We start from the raw sequence: 20,772 nt of genomic DNA, 5'->3' as shown, positions 1-20,772 counted from the left end.
GTGACGGTAGTGGTGTGGCGTATGTGACGGTAGTGGTGTGGCGTGTGTGACGGTAGTCGTGTGACGTGTGTGACGGTAGTCGTGTGACGTGTGTGACGGTAGTCGTGTGACGTGTGTGACGGTAGTGGTGTGACGTGTGTGACGGTAGTGGTGTGACGTATGTGACGGTAGTGGTGTGGCGTGTGTGACGGTAGTCGTGTGACGTGTGTGACGGTAGTCGTGTGACGTGTGTGACGGTAGTCGTGTGACGGCAGTGGTGTGGCGTGTGTGACAGTAGTGGTGTTGCGTATGTGACGGTAGTGGTGTGACGTGTGTGACGGTAGTGATGTGACGTATGTGACGGTACTGATGTGACATTTGTAACGGTAGTGGTATGACGTATGTGACGGTACTGATGTGACGTGTGTGACAGTAGTGGTGTGACGTATGTGACGGTAGTGGTGTGACGTCTGTGTGACGGTAATGGTGTGACATATGTGTCGATAGTATTGTGACGTATGTGTGACGGTAATGATGTTACATATGTGACTGTAGTGTTGTGACGGGAAGATATCTCTATCAGTCGATATGGAATGGTGAGTCCAGATAAGACTGTCCGACCATCAGTCCACCTTCGTCCGAATCCGCTGTCTTTGTCCGTAATACGTGACCAGGAACACTATTATACAACTCCATGTCTTTAGTTCTGTACCAGAGAAATAGAAATATGAGTAGGGATAATAGTAGCAATAATACTAGAAATAATAGAGAAATAATAGTAGAAATAATAGAAATAGACTTATATACGTAAAACCAATCATCTGTTTCACATATCACCTATTCATCTGTTTCACATATCACCTAATCATCCGTTTCACATATCATCTAATTTTAAGCTTCCAGAAAGGGACGGATACAATAACGATTTGTAAATGTAAAACAAATTGAACATTAATCGTATAATAATCAACACATAAAACGACAAGTATCATTTTGTAATAATACATCTATTTGTAACGTATTGGAATATTCAAAGTGGCATAATTCTCTAGAGTTAACTCTCTGCATAATATTATATAAAATAATCTAGTTACCCCAGATAAACACCGAAAATGCCAATTTCAGTGACGACATGCTTTAGACTAACTTCGTGACCGGATTTGACAAGATATGTAGACTGCGGCCAAGGAGTTATCCTTTCCATGAGTATGTACTTGGCCCGTTCTTCAGAATCTTTGATTCCACTCAGCAGCGATTTGATATCTGCACCGTATTTATTGTTACCTGTAGAGAGATATGTGTCAGCTTGTATGTTGGATTGCCGTTAACATCGGGCAGTCTATAACTGTACTTACTATTAAAACAACTAAACATTTCTCAAGCCAAAGAACAAAGCAAACAAAATGGTCCTAAAAGATAAAATATAGGGATAAACTGTGATATATATATAATTTCATTTAAAGATGCTCCACCGCCGACAAAGCATAAATGATATTCCTCAGTTGAACAATAATTGGTGTTTAATCGTGTATATATATGTCTAATTAACACAAAAAATAATATAAAATAATATATTTCGCCTTTGGTGCATGCGCATTCAGTACGTTCTTCAATATCGGATATAGTGACACGTTATTTTTTCGGGATGCAATTAATTATTTTTCATATTTTTAACTTGAAGTAAAATTAGAAGCTCAAACTTTACAATGGTGGTAATGGTGTGAAGTAAGTAACTTTTGTAACTGAAGAAAAATACTAAATCGTCTGATCCTGTTTTTGATAGTGAAAACATACCATTTGTCAGCGGTGGAGCATCTTTAAAGGATACCAAATTAACAAACATGACTCATTCATCAAAGCTGGCATCGTGTACATACTAGATTCTAGATTCTAGATATTCGTTGGGAATGAAATAAAGATTACAATATACATCAGTAAACAAATGGTTCCTTGATTCCCTACGGAACGATGGAAAAGTTATAACAATGGAACGTGCAAAAAAACTTGTAGCTTTATTTTCGATATATCAATATATATTAATCCATTACAATTCATTCAAAATTATTATTTGGTTCCAGCAAAATATGAAAAATATGATAAGGATAAAACAGAAATAAAAGCGAGACCAGTCTTAGTTACCTTCGGCTCAACATAACTCCAAAGGATTTTCTTCAGAATCATTAGAGAGTTGAAAAGTAATGAAAAATACAGATTAGTAACGATCTTACCAAAACCAAATGTGAAAAGGAGACAGCTCTGCGAGAAGAAGCAAAGAAAAAGAACAAAGATTAGATTCATAAACGGATATAAATGCGAAAAGAAACCTAATACATCTGCAATTTCAAACATTTTCTTGAATGTTTCTATACAAATATTGATAGCCTGGCTAACAAACTAGATGAACTAAACTTCAAATTTAACATTTGAAAAATAATGATGTAATTGAAATAACAGATAATTTTACTATTCCATGATACGATTTATTTATAAATAACAAAACGGTCAAAAACCACAGAGATGTAGGATTATACAGAAAGGAATGTCTTTAAGGAGTATAGTTAAACGTTGAAAGCCAATTTCATGAAAGCGTATGGGTTAAAATCAAAGGAAACCGTTGAAAAACTGTTATCAAATTCTATCTTCACCGAGAACAAATACCAAGTACCAAGTAGTACTGCTACTGAAGTTCAAGTAGTCGGACCTGATGCACCCTAAAGTATTGAAAGAATTAAGGGAGCAAATAACAACCTATATCTTATATATGTAACAAATTTGTAATAGACGGAAACTATCGAGTGAATGGAAAGAAGCTAATATCACAGCAATATTTTAAAAGGGGTTCTTAATCAGAGTCTAACCAGTATTCTATGATACTTTAGAAAAACTTGTTAGAGACAGTATAGTTAAACACATGGATAGAAACAACTTTCTAAGTGATAAGCAAATCGGCTTCATCTCGGGGAGATCAACACAACTACAACTTTTACAGGTATTGGAAGAATGAACAGAAATACATGTATTAGGCAATGGAGGAAAGATAGATGAAGTGTTATGGACTTCAGGAAGGCGATCGAAAAAGTCCCACGTAGGCGATTGCTAAAAAAATCTGAAGGATATGCATTCAGCAAACCAATCATAAATTCGATCAGGGGTTTTGTCAGCAAAAATGTCAGACTGAAGTTATAGTAAATGGCGAATCTTTAAACGCGCATCCAGTAACAAGCGGTATCCCACAAGGAAGCGTACTTAGACCCATTTTATTTGTTGTTGATATAAATGATTTACCTGAAGTTCCTGACCCAAATTCTCCACTTTTTGGCAATACAAAACTCAAGAAGAAAAAAAGAAATTAGAAGTGACAGTGGAAATAATGCAAAATGATCTCAATAAACTGCAACAATGGCCAGATAACATGGCTACTGAAATTCCATCCAGACAAATTTCTCTCGATAAAACCCAAAAATAAAACAATAAAACAAAAAAAATACTACATGAATGGGACGGATACTAAAGAGATTAGTGTAACGGTTGGTGCAGATTTAAACTTTGCAGTGAACATTACATACGGAGTAAATAAAGTCAATAGTATTCTAGGACTCAGTAGAAGAATATTTACTATTATTTAAAGCACGTGTCAGACCTCATGTAGAATAGATATCGAATTTGTGGAGAACGTCTAACGGAGAGTTGATACCAAGATTTAAAAATATAACTTACCCAGGAAGACTACACCTACTCACACTACAACATTGGCGAATCAGAGGAGATTTGATCAATAAATTCAAAATTATAGACAATATTTTTGACAATCGTGTATTGCAAATTTTATTCCAAATGGATGTCAACATTAGTACCAGAGGTAATACGAAGAAAATATTTAAGAAACGATGACGAATGGAGATACGGAAAATCTTTTTTAGCTTTGGTGTAATAAGCAAATGTCTACCGCAAGGTGTTGTCGATGCTAAAGATGTGAAAGAAATCGATATACTGATGGATAAATACTGGAAAAAATAACAATCGAAATGTAAACACGGATACGTCCATCATTTATCGTATTAAATCGCATCAAATATAAAATTTAAAAAGGAAAGCTGCAGACGTTGACTTGTATCATTGTCCAAACGTATGACCTACCTCCCCCTTCTCTGCTCGATTTAAGCACGTAGTTCTGAGGATTTGTAAACACTGCGTTGACAGCCTCATCCCCTTCCTCGTCCTTCAAAAGTAGATGTGTTAAGTAAGTAAGCTAGTTAAATGAAGTCGAACTACATGAAAAATAGCAACTTCCTTTTTTTTGTATTCATTTTTTTATTATTACGATTAAAACTATGTATCAGGCAGTCTGCAGCTAATTTTAGACACTCTTATCAAGAAGTGTGTAATTATTAATTATTAGTGTTTCATTTTATAATTTGCATTGATTTTTACGTTTTATTTACAGCTGGGTTTATTTAAGGATGGCCCCCCTCCTGTATACAAGATGTTTTGTGTGTGGACGTCTGTATGTTTCGTGAGCGTCGGTTTATCATAGTGTTCAATTATAGTCAGTAATGGTAATTAAACCGATAACTGGGCTTTATCATTAAAACTAGGTGAATAATAAATGGGTAACAGCCTTACCAGATCGAGACTGAACTGGTTGACAAAAGTTTCTCTGATTTGATGAGCCACCTCGGGATCGTCAATAAACCTCTCCACTGCTCCCGGCCGACACAGCTCCTGTTGGACTTTCTTCGTCCCTGCTAACTGGCACTGGACGCTTGGACACTTAATTGCTTTTGAGCGCTCCATCATCAAACGGGTGTCCCAGTACTTATACAACATCACACAATATACTAAGCAACTGTTTCTAAAGTCACCATAAATAGCGAAGAGAAAGCCAAGAAATTATTGATAAAAGCTTTAATTCAAACCGATATATCCTCGTTAATCAAGGTCCTGTTCGGATGGTCTTTTAGATTTTCCAAATAACGCGTCGTCGATTTCCTTGAGAGATCCGAAATGGTGATATGTTAATGGTTAGGTGGTTTCTATTTTGTGCACACTTGAATTCGACCAATTTAGAATTTTGATATCGAATTCTCTTGATGAAAATGAAAACACATTTTGCCTTTTCTCTATATGTCGGTCTATATTCGGTAAGGCTCTCCTACAAAATGTTTGCTTTACAATATAAGTACGTACCTTGTCATACAATATAGGTACGTACCTTGTCATACAATAGAAGTACGTACCTTTTCAGAGCAGTAGTGTTTAGGGGAGTACCCCGTACGGTAATACACAACAGCCACCTCACAGCCATCTCTGAAACGGCATTGAATAAATACATTTAAATATGATCATGGTAACAAATATAGTTACAGACTATACCTAAATCAATTCGGGCAGTTTAACCTTTGGTTAAATAGAAAATAGGCACACTTTAAACGTATCTTTATCAACAAACCAATGTCTGCAAAAATGGGAATATCTACATACACTCTATTACCATACATGGTTCCATTGCGAAATATTTTCTTCTTGTGTAATTACAGATGTATTATGACATACCCGTAGCCTACACATGTTTAGTTTACCTAATAGACTAGCAAATTTACAGTAAATAAAATTATCTAGCAAATTTACAGTAAATAAAATTATCAGTCACAACCAAGAAAAGGATTGTCTAATGTATACTGCCACCGAACGTCGCCATTCGATTGTATCTCCACTATCTCTCACTTTAAAGCAAGTGTAAATATCGTTTCATTGACTTTTTTAGCATCTTTTGATTTTCAATTATCATAACTTACATCAATAGTGCTTGATCACCAGCCCTTAGATTTCCGGATTCTGTTATACGTTTGAATGTAACATATTTTAAAGGTACACTCTTGTCACATTGAAATATCTCCAAGTCCAGTCGACGTTGATCAAGAGTATTAAGCTCCGGTTCCATTACAACAAATAATACACATGCACTACAAAAGGGAAAACATGTTGATAAACCAATGATACCAACGACGTTGTATCTTAGCATGAAAGATTTAGGAGTTTACTGTAAAGTAGCCTGTGGGAGTAAAGCTTGATTTTGTTACTTTTATATCATATTTGCAAAATTGGAAAGCGAGAGAATCCGAAGAGAACCAAACCTATCCTCAGTCAGTACCTGCAGGACTGTCGGTATAATATCGGGACATTTTTGTCATGTACATTCTGTTACGCAGCTCAAAAACAAATTTTGAAAAAGCTCACAAAAAGAATATATATACTATATATACTCTGATCAATGACAACTACGTAATCCATTCTAATCCAATGTCCATAAATGAGTACATAACGCTTATTTAAATGATCCACGATACAACATTGAATATCTAGTACAATTACTAAAACAAACATATTATCCACATAACCTGTTAACTAAGAGAGAAACGGGATCATTATGAGTAATAAAGTGGATAGGTTGTTCTATCAAAGGTATTTCAATTTCGGAAAGCTTTACATATTAAATGTTACTTGCTTAGAAGTGTTAAGTCAGTACAATGTAATAACCTTTTGTTTCCGTATACTTTCCACGCTTCAACCAGTCCCATTGCCATACCATAGGCAGGTTTATTTACAGGGATCTACAACAAAGGTCTCAACAGATTACAAAGTTAGCCGGTGATTGGCTTTGGTTTGTATATTTCATCATGGCAATGACCAGCCACTTATTAAAGCAACTTTATATTTTGTATGTATTTTTAGGCCACAGAAATTAGCAATCAGATTCATCACAGCAAATTTTAAATATTAAACAATCGATCAATAGTTTGAACTGCTTCTTATCTCAAAGACGTACACAGAATACACACTGTGACAAACAATAATAAATTTGCTTTGAGAGTTGTGAACGAAAGAAAGCTTACCTGTGAGTCAGTAAATTGTTTCCCTGCCATTGTCAGAGAATATCTAGTAACAAAACAGAAGAAAAATACGTATATATATCTGGTGTATTCCATCCTCGATACTCCAGGGGTTGCATTTTTAAAATGCATAAGCTTATATTTTACTATAAACATGTGACCTTTAAAAATCTATCGTGAGTCTTAAAATAAGTAAAGTAAATTAAGATAGTGATAAGGGACAACTTTTCTGTCAACAATTCTACCTTTCAGAAAGTAATGAGCGTAGTCAATGCATACAAACGAAATGCATGTACTGGCTGGCAACCAGTTCTCAAATTACGACAATAAAGTCATCTTCTGGTAGAAGACACTATTTATTTCCACAAAAAATTATCTGAAAATTCGTGTGTGATCAAACAAGTACACATGCGATGGCAAGAATTGGTACTCGACGAGAACTGGTCGTCCGTCAGTATCGTTCAGTAACTTTTGTAGAATATTTGTAAAAATATCACTTGAACATAAAATGTAATTTGGTTGAATGAGAGGTACCATTATCTTGAAATAAAAACAAATAAAGGTTTTGACACAGACCTATGTACTTTGTCCACATTTGATATGAGTCCAGCAGAACCCGTGGCTATAGTGTTGAATTCTACCTGCTTCATCTGTACGCACTCTGGTGCTGAGGTTGACTTTTTGGGGTCAACATCGGGGTCATCAGGAGTCACGTGTTTCATATCCATCATGTAATCGTTGCGGAACATACCAAGACTTACAGGCTGGGAACAGAAATGAAATTAATACAGCTCACTTATATAGTAAATATATACCAAGACTTACAGACTGGGAACAGAAGTAAAATTAAAACAACTCTATATTACAGTAAATATATACCAAGACTGACAGACTGGGAACAGAAGTAAAATTAAAACAACTCTATATTACAGTAAATATATACCAAGACTGACAGACTGGGAACAGAAGTAAAATTAATACAACTCACTATTACAGAATATATATATATATACCAAGACTTACAGACTGGGAACAGAAGTAAAATTAATACAACTCTCTATTATAGTATATATATATATATACATATATAAATATATATATATATATATATATACCAAGACTTACAGACTGGGAACGGAAGTAAAATTCATACAACTCTCTATTATAGTATATATATATATATACCAAGACTTACAGACTGGGAACAGAAATAAAATTAATACAATTCTTCATTAGTGAATATATGATAATTGTTACAATTCCAAGCTTATTCTTTATTTTCAAAACGAAAATCGACATTTTTGTTCTTATTATGGAACTTTTATTGACTGAAATAATAAGCTGGGTCTATGTATTCACCCCCGGAAACAATACTGTCTAAACTCCAATACGCCCCGTAACGTGTATGCTGATAACGTGGGTAACTGGCGGTGATGAATTTAAATGAAAACGAAACAACACTTAAATGGAGGTAACTCTTACACATACAGTATACATATTAAATACACAAAGGTTCTATCCCATCGACGGAACACAGACCATTGGTGATGCTATTTTTAATATCATATGGATATGGAAAAAAATGTTTGCAAGATTGATAATCCGCTACTTTTATAACCCCCAAAATAGTGACGCAAAAGCTTATTATCAATTAAAGACTACTTAATAAAATGAAATAGGTTTAAACGTATGATTGGATCCTTACCCAAAAGGGAGATAATTCTGTGATCTGCAAACACGGAATACCTTCCTTCGACCCCTAAAGATACCAGTGAGATATCACATTACTTACTTGTGTTTTACCTTCCTTCGTCCTCTAAAGATATCAGTGAGATATCACATTACTTACTTGTGTTTTACCTTCCTTCGTCACCTAAAGATACCAGTGAGATATCACATTACTTACTTGTGTTATACTTCCTTCGTCCCCTAAAGATACCAGTGAGATATCACATTACTTACTTGTGTTATACCTTCCTTCGTCCCCTAAAGATACCAGTGAGATATCACATTACATACTTGTGTTATACCTTCCTTCGTCCCCTAAAGATACCAGTGAGATATCGCATTACATACTTGTGTTTATACCTTCCTTCGTCCCCTAAAGATACCAGTGAGATATCACATTACTTACTTGTGTTATACCTTCCTTCGTCCCCTAAAGATACCAGTGAGATATCACATTACATACTTGTGTTATACCTTCCTTCGTCCCCTAAAGATACCAGTGAGATATCGCATTACATACTTGTGTTATACCTTCCTTCGTCCCCTAATGATACCACTGAGATATCACATTACTTACTTGTGTTATACCTTCCTTCGTCACCTAAAGATGTCAGTCAGATATCACATTACTTACTTGTGTTATACCTTCCTTCGTCCCCTAAAATACCAGTGATATATCACATAACTTACTTGTGTTATACCTTCCTTCGTCCCCTAAAGATACCAGTGAGATATCACATTACTTACTTGTGTTATACCTTCCTTCGTCCCCTAAAGATACCAGTGAGATATCACATTACTTACTTGTGTTATACTTCCTTCGTCCCCTAAAGATACCAGTGAGATATCACATTACATACTTGTGTTATACCTTCCTTCGTCCCCTAAAGATACCAGTGAGATATCACATTACTTACTTGTGTTATACCTTCCTTCGTCCCCTAAAGATACCAGTGAGATATCGCATTACTTACTTGTGTTATACCTTCCTTCGTCCCCTAAAGATACCAGTGAGATATCACATTACATACTTGTGTTATACCTTCCTTCGTCCCCTAAAGATACCAGTGAGATATACATTACATACTTGTGTTATACCTTCCTTCGTCCCCTAAAGATACCAGTGAGATATCACATTACATACTTGTGTTATACCTTCCTTCGTCCCCTAAAGATACCAGTGAGATATCACATTACTTACTTGTGTTATACCTTCCTTCGTCCCCTAAAGATACCAGTGAGATATCACATTACTTACTTGTGTTATACCTTCCTTCGTCCCCTAAAGATACCAGTGAGATATCACATTACTTACTTGTGTTATACCTTCCTTCGTCCCCTAAAGATATCAGTGAGATATCACATTACTTACTTGTGTTATACCTTCCTTCGTCCCCTAAAGATACCAGTGATATATCACATTACATACTTGTGTTATACCTTCCTTCGTCCCCTAAAGATACCAGTGAGATATCGCATTACTTACTTGTGTTATACCTTCCTTCGTCCCCTAAAGATACCAGTGAGATATCGCATTACTTACTTGTGTTATACCTTCCTTCGTCCCCTAAAGATACCAGTGAGATATCACATTACTTACTTGTGTTATACCTTCCTTCGTCCCCTAAAGATACCAGTGAGATATCACATTACTTACTTGTGTTATACCTTCCTTCGTCCCCTAAAGATACCAGTGAGATATCACATTACTTACTTGTGTTATACCTTCCTTCGTCCCCTAAAGATACCAGTGAGATATCACATTACTTACTTGTGTTATACCTTCCTTCGTCCCCTAAAGATACCAGTGAGATATCACATTACTTACTTGTGTTATACCTTCCTTCGTCCCCTAAAGATACCAGTGAGATATCACATTACTACTTGTGTTATACCTTCCTTCGTCCCCTAAAGATACCAGTGAGATATCACATTACTTACTTGTGTTATACCTTCCTTCGTCCCCTAAAGATACCAGTGAGATATCACATTACTTACTTGTGTTATACCTTCCTTCGTCCCCTAAAGATACCAGTGAGATATCACATTACTTACTTGTGTTATACCTTCCTTCGTCCCCTAAAGATACCAGTGAGATATCACATTACTTACTTGTGTTATACCTTCCTTCGTCCCCTAAAGATACCAGTGAGATATCACATTACTTACTTGTGTTATACCTTCCTTCGTCCCCTAAAATACAGTGAGATACCAGTGATACCAGTGAGATATCACATTACTTACTTGTGTTATACCTTCCTTCGTCCCCTAAAGATACCAGTGAGATATCACATTACTTACTTGTGTTATACCTTCCTTCGTCCCCTAAAGATACCAGTGAGATATCGCATTACTTACTTGTGTTATACCTTCCTTCGTCCCCTAAAGATACCAGTGAGATATCACATTACTTACTTGTGTTATACCTTCCTTCGTCCCCTAAAGATACCAGTGAGAATATCGCATTACTTACTTGTGTTATACCTTCCTTCGTCCCCTAAAGATACCAGTGAGATATCGCATTACTTACTTGTGTTATACCTTCCTTCGTCCCCTAAAGATACCAGTGAGATATCACATTACTTACTTGTGTTATACCTTCCTTCGTCCCCTAAAGATACCAGTGAGATATCACATTACTTACTTGTGTTATACCTTCCTTCGTCCCCTAAAGATACCAGTGAGATATCACATTACTTACTTGTGTTATACCTTCCTTCGTCCCCTAAAGATACCAGTGAGATATCACATTACTTACTTGTGTTATACCTTCCTTCGTCCCCTAAAGATACCAGTGAGATATCACATTACTTACTTGTGTTATACCTTCCTTCGTCCCCTAAAGATACCAGTGAGATATCACATTACTTACTTGTGTTATACCTTCCTTCGTCCCCTAAAGATACCAGTGAGATATCACATTACTTACTTGTGTTATACCTTCCTTCGTCCCCTAAAGATACCAGTGAGATATCGCATTACTTACTTGTGTTATACCTTCCTTCGTCCCCTAAAGATACCAGTGAGATATCGCATTACTTACTTGTGTTATACCTTCCTTCGTCCCCTAAAGATACCAGTGAGATATCACATTACTTACTTGTGTTATACCTTCCTTCGTCCCCTAAAGATACCAGTGAGATATCGCATTACTTACTTGTGTTATACCTTCCTTCGTCCCCTAAAGATACCAGTGAGATATCGCATTACATACTTGTGTTATACCTTCCTTCGTCCCCTAAAGATACCAGTGAGATATCACATTACTTACTTGTGTTATACCTTCCTTCGTCCCCTAAAGATACCAGTGAGATATCACATTACTTACTTGTGTTATACCTTCCTTCGTCCCCTAAAGATACCAGTGAGATATCACATTACTTACTTGTGTTATACCTTCCTTCGTCCCCTAAAGATACCAGTGAGATATCACATTACTTACTTGTGTTATACCTTCCTTCGTTCCTAAAGATACGTCCCATTACTTACTTGTGTTATAGTCCCTAAAGATACCAGTGAGATATCACATTACTTACTTGTGTTATACCTTCCTTCGTCCCCTAAAGATACCAGTGAGATATCACATTACTTACTTGTGTTATACCTTCCTTCGTCCCCTAAAGATACCAGTGAGTGTTATACCTTCCTTCGCCCTAAGTACACAGTACTTTACTTACTTGTGTTATACCTTCCTTCGTCCCCTAAAGATACCAGTGAGATATCACATTACTTACTTGTGTTATACCTTCCTTCGTCCCCTAAAGATACCAGTGAGATATCACATTACTTACTTGTGTTATACCTTCCTTCGTCCCCTAAAGATACCAGTGAGATATCACATTACTTACTTGTGTTATACCTTCCTTCGTCCCCTAAAGATACCAGTGAGATATCGCATTACTTACTTGTGTTATACCTTCCTTCGTCCCCTAAAGATACCAGTGAGATATCGCATTATTACTTGTGTTATACCTTCCTTCGTCCCCTAAAGATACCAGTGAGATATCACATTACTTACTTGTGTTATACCTTCCTTCGTCCCCTAAAGATACCAGTGAGATATCGCATTACTTACTTGTGTTATACCTTCCTTCGTCCCCTAAAGATACCAGTGAGATATCGCATTACTTACTTGTGTTATACCTTCCTTCGTCCCCTAAAGATACCAGTGAGATATCACATTACTTACTTGTGTTATACCTTCCTTCGTCCCCTAAAGATACCAGTGAGATATCACATTACTTACTTGTGTTATACCTTCCTTCGTCCCCTAAAGATACCAGTGAGATATCACATTACTTACTTGTGTTATACCTTCCTTCGTCCCCTAAAGATACCAGTGAGATATCACATTACATACTTGTGTTATACCTTCCTTCGTCCCCTAAAGATACCAGTGAGATATCACATTACTTACTTGTGTTATACCTTCCTTCGTCCCCTAAAGATACCAGTGAGATATCACATTACATACTTGTGTTATACCTTCCTTCGTCCCCTAAAGATACCAGTGAGATATCACATTACATACTTGTGTTATACCTTCCTTCGTCCCCTAAAGATACCAGTGAGATATCACATTACTTACTTGTGTTATACCTTCCTTCGTCCCCTAAAGATACCAGTGAGATATCACATTACTTACTTGTGTTATACCTTCCTTCGTCCCCTAAAGATACCAGTGAGATATCGCATTACTTACTTGTGTTATACCTTCCTTCGTCCCCTAAAGATACCAGTGAGATATCGCATTACTTACTTGTGTTATACCTTCCTTCGTCCCCTAAAGATACCAGTGAGATATCACATTACTTACTTGTGTTATACCTTCCTTCGTCCCCTAAAGATACCAGTGAGATATCACATTACTTACTTGTGTTATACCTTCCTTCGTCCCCTAAAGATACCAGTGAGATATCACATTACTTACTTGTGTTATACCCTTCCTTCGTCCCCTAAAGATACCAGTGAGATATCACATTACTTACTTGTGTTATACCTTCCTTCGTCCCCTAAATATACCAGTGAGATATCACATTACTTACTTGTGTTATACCTTCCTTCGTCCCCTAATGATACCAGTGAGATATCACATTACTTACTTGTGTTATACTTCCTTCCTTCGTCCCCTAAAGATACCAGTGAGATATCACATTACTTACTTGTGTTATACCTTCCTTCGTCCCCTAAAGATACCAGTGAGATATCACATTACTTACTTGTGTTATACCTTCCTTCGTCCCCTAAAGATACCAGTGAGATATCACATTACTTACTTGTGTTATACCTTCCTTCGTCACCTAAAGATACCAGTGAGATATCACATTAACTTACTTGTGTTATACCTTCCTTCGTCCCCTAAAGATACCAGTGAGATATCACATTACTTACTTGTGTTATACCTTCCTTCGTCCCCCTAAAGATACCAGTGAGATATCACATTACATACTTGTGTTATACCTTCCTTCGTCCCCTAAAGATACCAGTGAGATATCACATTACATACTACTTGTGTTATACCTTCCTTCGTCCCCTAAAGATACCAGTGAGATATCACATTACATACTTGTGTTATACCTTCCTTCGTCCCCTAAAGATACCAGTGAGATATCACATTACTACTTGTGTTAATACCTTCCTTCGTCCCCTAAAGATAACCAGTGAGATATCACATTACTTACTTGTGTTATACCTTCCTTCGTCCCCTAAAGATACCAGTGAGATATCACATTACATACTTGTGTTATACCTTCCTTCGTCCCCTAAAGATACCAGTGAGATATCACATTACTTACTTGTGTTATCCTTATTCCTTCCTTCTCTTGTCCCCTAAAGATACCAGTGAGATATCACATTACATACTTGTGTTATACCTTCCTTCGTCCCCTAAAGATATCAGTGAGATATCGCATTACTAACTTGTGTTATACCTTCCTTCGTCCCCTAAAGATACCAGTGAGATATCACATTACTTACTTGTGTTATACCTTCCTTCGTCACCTAAATATATCAGTGAGATCTCGCATTACTTACTTGTGTTATACCTTCCTTCGTCCCCTAAAGATACCAGTGATATATCGCATTACATTACTTGTGTTATACCTTCCTTCGTCACCTAAAATATATCAGTGAGATATCGCATTACTTACTTGTGTTATACCTTCCTTCGTCCCCTAAAGATACCAGTGAGATATCACATTATTTACTTGTGTTATACTTCCATCGTCACCTAAAGATACCAGTGAGAAATCACATTACTTACTTGTGTTATACCTTCCTTCGTCACCTAAATATACCAGTGATATATCACATTACTTACTTGTGTTATACCTTCCTTCGTCCCCTAATGATACCAGTGAGATATCACATTACTTACTTGTGTTATACCTTCCTTCGTCCCCTAAAGATACCAGTGAGATATCACATTTCTTACTTGTGTTATACTTCCTTCGTCCCCTAATGATACCACTGAGATATCACATTACTTACTTGTGTTATACTTCCTTCCTTCGTCCCCTAAAGATACCAGTGAGATATCACATTACTTACTTGTGTTATACTTCCTTCGTCCCCTAAAGATACCAGTGAGATATCACATTACTTACTTGAGTTATACCTTCTTTCGTCACCTAAAGATACCAGTGAGATATCACATTACTTACTTGAGTTATACCTTCTTTCGTCACCTAAAGATACCAGTGAGATATCACATTACTTACTTGTGTTATACCTTCCTTCGTCACCTAAAGATACCAGTGATATATTGCATTACATACTTGTGTTATACCTTCCTTCGTCACTAATTGTGCAATGTCCCAGAGGCGCTTGTTGAAGTTGTCAACTTTGTTTAAACTAAAACGAAAAAATAATTAAATGCGTGTAATGAGATTTTTCTTAATATTATTCGTTTGTATTTATCTATACGTGAACACACAAAAATATTATGTTATTAATCATATCCGTTTACAAACTAAATCATAAACATATTTGCGATTAATTGATCACATTGTATTTGCATAAGTATATTTATTATTAAATTAGCACGTGCTCTTCACTAATCGATTAATTACATGGTCCAAGTTAGTAATCGCATATGTTGTGAATATATAAAATACTCATTTCACTATATCGAAAATATACGCATAATAGCATGATCAAAGGATGAATTAAATTTTTAACAAAACATACTTGCGTAAACATGTTTGTAGAAATTCTAGGTCTTGCGAAACCATGTGCATCATTTTATTAAAATGTAGTTGTAATGATGTCAGTTGCTCAAGAGAATTACGGGGTACCGAACTCGGGAAAAGAGTAATAGGTGCATAATTGACCTTCTCTGATTCTCCAGGCGATTCCGTTGATCGTATCAGTACCCCTGTGGAGAGATCATACAACTAAAATACTATTGTAATGATATTGTCGGTATGATCCTATTAAAATTGGTGGGAAAATAAAAATACTCATGTATCCAAACGGCAATCACAGACAAAGAATTGATGCGGCAGCTGAATTTCGCGATTTTCATTTCAAAACAATTTCGCGAAGATTGAAATAAGCACATTTAAAAATTGTATGAAAATTCTTATCAATTGAAGAGATGTAGATATTTATTCGGAGAGATAAACTTTCGTGATTTTACATACATCACGAAATTCGCGAAAGTACATCGCACACGAAAGAAAGGCGGTTTACAGTAAGTCCATATACACGTATAACCACACTGTCCTCTCTCTCAATGAAATCATAGTGTTAAGAAAACAACAAATTCGAAGTATCTCATACGAGTGTGGAAAGAGTAATTAATTTATTAACAAAAATATCTTTACATGTTGTTGTATGACTGATATGATATATATCGGCGTCGCCATTACATCTGATAAAGGAAAAAGACCTGGCGATGTACATACTCTATTGATCATAACCCTGAACTTCTTCACATCAAGGTTTCAAAAATGACTTTTTTAAATAAAGAGGCCTAAAATCCTGCAGAGAAGTTTTAGATCATTATACCTACAAGAGTCGTATCAAATTTCAAAAGAGAGCTGTGTAAATGTTGTTATGTTAATTACATTTTTATGGGCTATCAAAAGAAAATTATTCTCAGTGTAGAGTTAACGGAACACTTCAAAATAAAGTGGGTTTCATCATCAATTTCTTTACAAAATTTGCATAACCAGCAGAGAACGGGGAAATCTTTTTTACCCTACCCGCCTCGATTTCTAAACTGTGGTTTGCTAATTCGAGTATTTTTTTTAGCGAGCAATTTTGTTAATTCTAAATCCTTAATAGAAAGGAGTATGTTTCTTCCTTATAGTTTTTCTGTTTTAATTTACTATATAAAAAAGTTTTTCCTGATATTGATCTGAATTACTTATCCTTAGTTGTAATCAAAGTGCCAAGGCCACCTCATAGATGGCTGTGAATGTAAGTGAAACTAAAACAAAGGAATAAAGAAATTGGATATTTTATCATTTAAATATTAAATTTAATGAATACTAAGGAGTGTGAGCAGTGTTTGGATTAATGGTAGTTAAACGAAAATATATAGTTAACGGTATAACCGTTATTTATTCTTCATGATATTTTAAAGTTGATTCAAGGAACAATAAGCTTATTATATTATTAAAGTTATTATCATGAAATACGATTTCAACACCAAATAAATACCGGTCAGAATCTGAGTTGTTCATATTTTTTATAATTCTTTATTAATTACTAAAATTGATCAATTTCATCAATGTCCTCTTCAAAGACAAATAAAATCATAAGTTGTTTAACATAGTCGTATCTTCATTTTCCACATTTAACTTATTAAAAAACTGGATGAAACAATATAAGAAACAGGTAATATATCGCCATATTGGAATTACATCAAAAGGGCCGTATAACGGAACACTGTGTTTGACAGTGTGGCTTTGATGTTCGGCGTCCGCTCCTCTACTGAAATCTTTGGTGCTTATCACGTGCTATGGTAAAAGGCACCAAAGAGATAGACCAGGGGTGTCGAGATCGGAAATGATCGAACCACCTGGAAAACTGAGGGAATGGCCGTACATTACACGCCAAAATTAAGGTTCATTTGTCACTCATAGTAGCACGTATATATATAAGATCTATATATATCTATTATAATTTAAAAGTTTTAAGAGAGTTGAGTAAATTAATGTACCTATTCTCTTTCAATAAAACGCATCTTGTCGATAAACAAAAGGGCACAACAATCTCCAAGTTGAACAGAATAAGTGAGTATCGAGTAATAACTAATAACCAGAAAACAATCAGGTTTTCAACTCCGACATCAACAAGCAAAATCGAACATAACAAACGGTTAAAATCATAAAAAAACTGTTAATTATATATAAAACGCAAAATGTATAAAGAATTTATATGCAGCTTTTTAAACAATAAATAAAAACTCGCCCTCTTCATTAATCGAGGATTACCAACAAAGGAGATAACATGAAGAAGAAGAAGTAGGAACTCGCACTAGTATAACGATGACATAGGGAGAGTTTCTGCCTTTACCTAATAACAGCTTATTTTTCTCAGTAACATAGATATATAATATATATATATGTATGTATATGTTAAAGAATAGCTTCAAATATTAAAAACTAAAATGTTTTGAGTATGTATCAAAATTGATATATCTTATATATTCCGCTGCGCTGAAACTTTTAGATATGCTTTGAAAACTCTGTCGCGGTAATATATTGAGTATATGTGATACATTAACTTACATATATATGCAAGACGAGCTCGACCAATAAACAGGTGAGTCCATAAGGGTTGTAAAGAAAACCCATCGAGTTCATTAAAATGTGTGTAGGTTGGCACGTAAGCCCATATCTGGATTCCCGGAACTGTCACGCAATATTTTTGAACAATCACCTGTTTTATACGGATTGACAATGTGAAATAACAGTTTAAATTACATTATTTAAAACCTACTTAATTTGATTCTTATTTAAGATCCATTTACAGTAGCTGGTGATATGAAATGGTCCAATATCTTATTATTTTATCAGAACTATTCTTTGAATATATTTATACGCATCGCATGGGATATGTGACAATTTCGGATAATGTAAAAAAATTCGAGAGTAATTTTGAGAATATATAGTAGTAAAGTTTAGTCAAGAACCGCAATAAGGCCAATACTGTTGTGTTTTTTCTGTTTTTGGAGTTTTTTATTTTAATCTGTTTTAATTTTTTTTTTTGTATTTTATTCTCAATATATTTTTGGTTTTTTATGAAGGTCATAGACCCGACACGAAGCGTCAATGGAAAAAAAAGAATGTCCGTGTTTTTATTGTGACACAATGCTCTCCGAAACTCTTTGATTTGGGAACACAGAAATGCACACCAATATATGTGTATAAAAACAGAGGTGTGACTGAAGACGACGATAATTACTCTAGCTGATCTGCGTGAAAATATCGCTCTATGCGGCCATTTTTCAACTTTCCCCGTGAAACCTATCATTACGAATTCCCGTGAATCCATTTGACCCCTTTTATTCATAGCCCTGCCTGTGCATGCGCACCACATGATTCACATTTATGGTGTTCACCTTTGACCAAAGGACGTTTCTGCAAAATTTCCATTGAATATTATATTGGAAAGAGAATTAAACCCCTGAAGACCGGCATGAGCCGAGAAAGCGCTAGGGAGTGAAAAAACTGTTTTTATAGTTGTGTTTTCTTTTTATGTACATTGTGATCATATACTCAAAATTTGACTTTTTAGAAGTTGTAAACCTAACATTTATTTTTCGTCCAATCTTTAATAGTTATTCTTGTGTAACAACGGGATGTTAACATCCCGTGGTTGGAAAAAAATGTAAGAGTATAGTCATCTTGTGTGTTAGCTGTCGTCCACATATCTTTACCGGACTACTGTTAACCTAATGTCAAAATTTACCGGCAGCAAAGACAGGATTTTTTTTACTCTCGTCAAATGTATTTGCATTCAAATATCCAACGTATTTAGAAATGCAGTTTGCCTACACAATGACAAATATACCTGAGAGTTGACCTGAGAGTAAATTTTGCCCCATTCGTGAAACATGTCCGAGCTATCGAGTCATTGTTATAATTTGGGACACGGCATTATACAATTTTATCCTGCAACTGTCCCGCATACTGACGGAATAGCTACTGCCGGATAAACTTGTGCTTTACCCGTCAATACGAAATGCTTTATCTGTCAATACGATCGCGTGAATTTGTTCCACATCTGACGATAAAGGAGTAGATATGATAGGACCAGTATTTGGCCTTAAATTTTCAGGCCGAAAAATATTAACTCTGATCCACATCAATTTCACATCAAATAAATACTCTCATACTTGCCATTCATCAAAACATAACTTTTTATAACCATGTACACGATGTGCTCCACCTATGACGTCATCAAATTGATGATTTTCCTCTTCTTACCAAATTTGGCTAGAAATTCATCATCTTTAGGTTAAAAAAGGTTTGAAATGGATTTGGCCGACACCTTGGAGCAACTTTATATTTTGCATGGATATGCGTAAATACACGATACACAACGTGTGAAAATCTCTTTCTGCTCCACGAAGGCGGCCACATTCATTTTTTAGAGAAATTCAACTGTTATATGACAAAATATGTTGTTCTTTACAGGAGAATTAATTTTGCGGCCATACTCGAGTCTTAACGTACCTTCTCCTTTCTAACTTGACCCCCGAACTTTTTAACCTTCCGGTGAATCAAACGTCATTAAGTCCCGCTAAAATGTGACGTCACATTCTCCGAAATGACGTCATTTTTTACGGTATCGAAAATGTAGACTGGTTCCCGCCTCAGTTACCTCCCTTGCGTACGCTTCACTGAGGACCGGTAGCGAGTAGCCATCTTGAGTGGAATTCCAACTCCAGAGTATTGCGCATCATTTCTGCGCATGATATGTCATCATGGAGACGGCTACTTCCGTTAAGAGAAAATAACGTCATTAACGTCGTTCCTATGAACACTCAAAACTCTGTTAGCACGAAATGATTTCAAAACTTAAGATTTTATTTACTTTTGTTTATATAGTTCAAATAAATTATTTATTCTTTACGTTAAGATCCGTCGCTTCGTGCGTAAAGGGGTGATCCCACGCCTAAAAAGAGAGTGATGCCAGCGAACCGAATATGTAGATTGAC

General features: G+C 35.7%; 1 protein-coding gene across 1 annotated transcript; it reads right to left on the bottom strand.

Moving 5' to 3' along the window:
* Window positions 1–262: 262 nt before the first annotated feature.
* On the bottom strand, window positions 263–20,479 carry LOC138316591 (glutathione synthetase-like). The gene is made up of 12 exons (XM_069258272.1): window positions 20,449–20,479; window positions 15,786–15,972; window positions 15,374–15,449; window positions 7,446–7,633; window positions 6,873–6,915; window positions 6,517–6,590; window positions 5,775–5,942; window positions 5,217–5,286; window positions 4,603–4,794; window positions 4,117–4,198; window positions 1,074–1,263; window positions 263–685 (listed from the first exon to the last, which is right to left on the bottom strand). Exons 1-12 carry the CDS (start codon window positions 20,477–20,479, stop codon window positions 559–561), a joined length of 1,428 nt encoding a protein of 475 aa, XP_069114373.1. The 3' UTR covers window positions 263–558.
* Window positions 20,480–20,772: the final 293 nt, after the last annotated feature.

Source organism: Argopecten irradians, chromosome 2, assembly GCF_041381155.1.
Source record: "Argopecten irradians isolate NY chromosome 2, Ai_NY, whole genome shotgun sequence".
Lineage (NCBI taxonomy): Eukaryota > Metazoa > Mollusca > Bivalvia > Pectinida > Pectinidae > Argopecten > Argopecten irradians.
The sequence above is the reverse complement of the archived record's forward strand: the minus strand, read 5'-3'. Positions and strand labels throughout refer to the sequence as shown.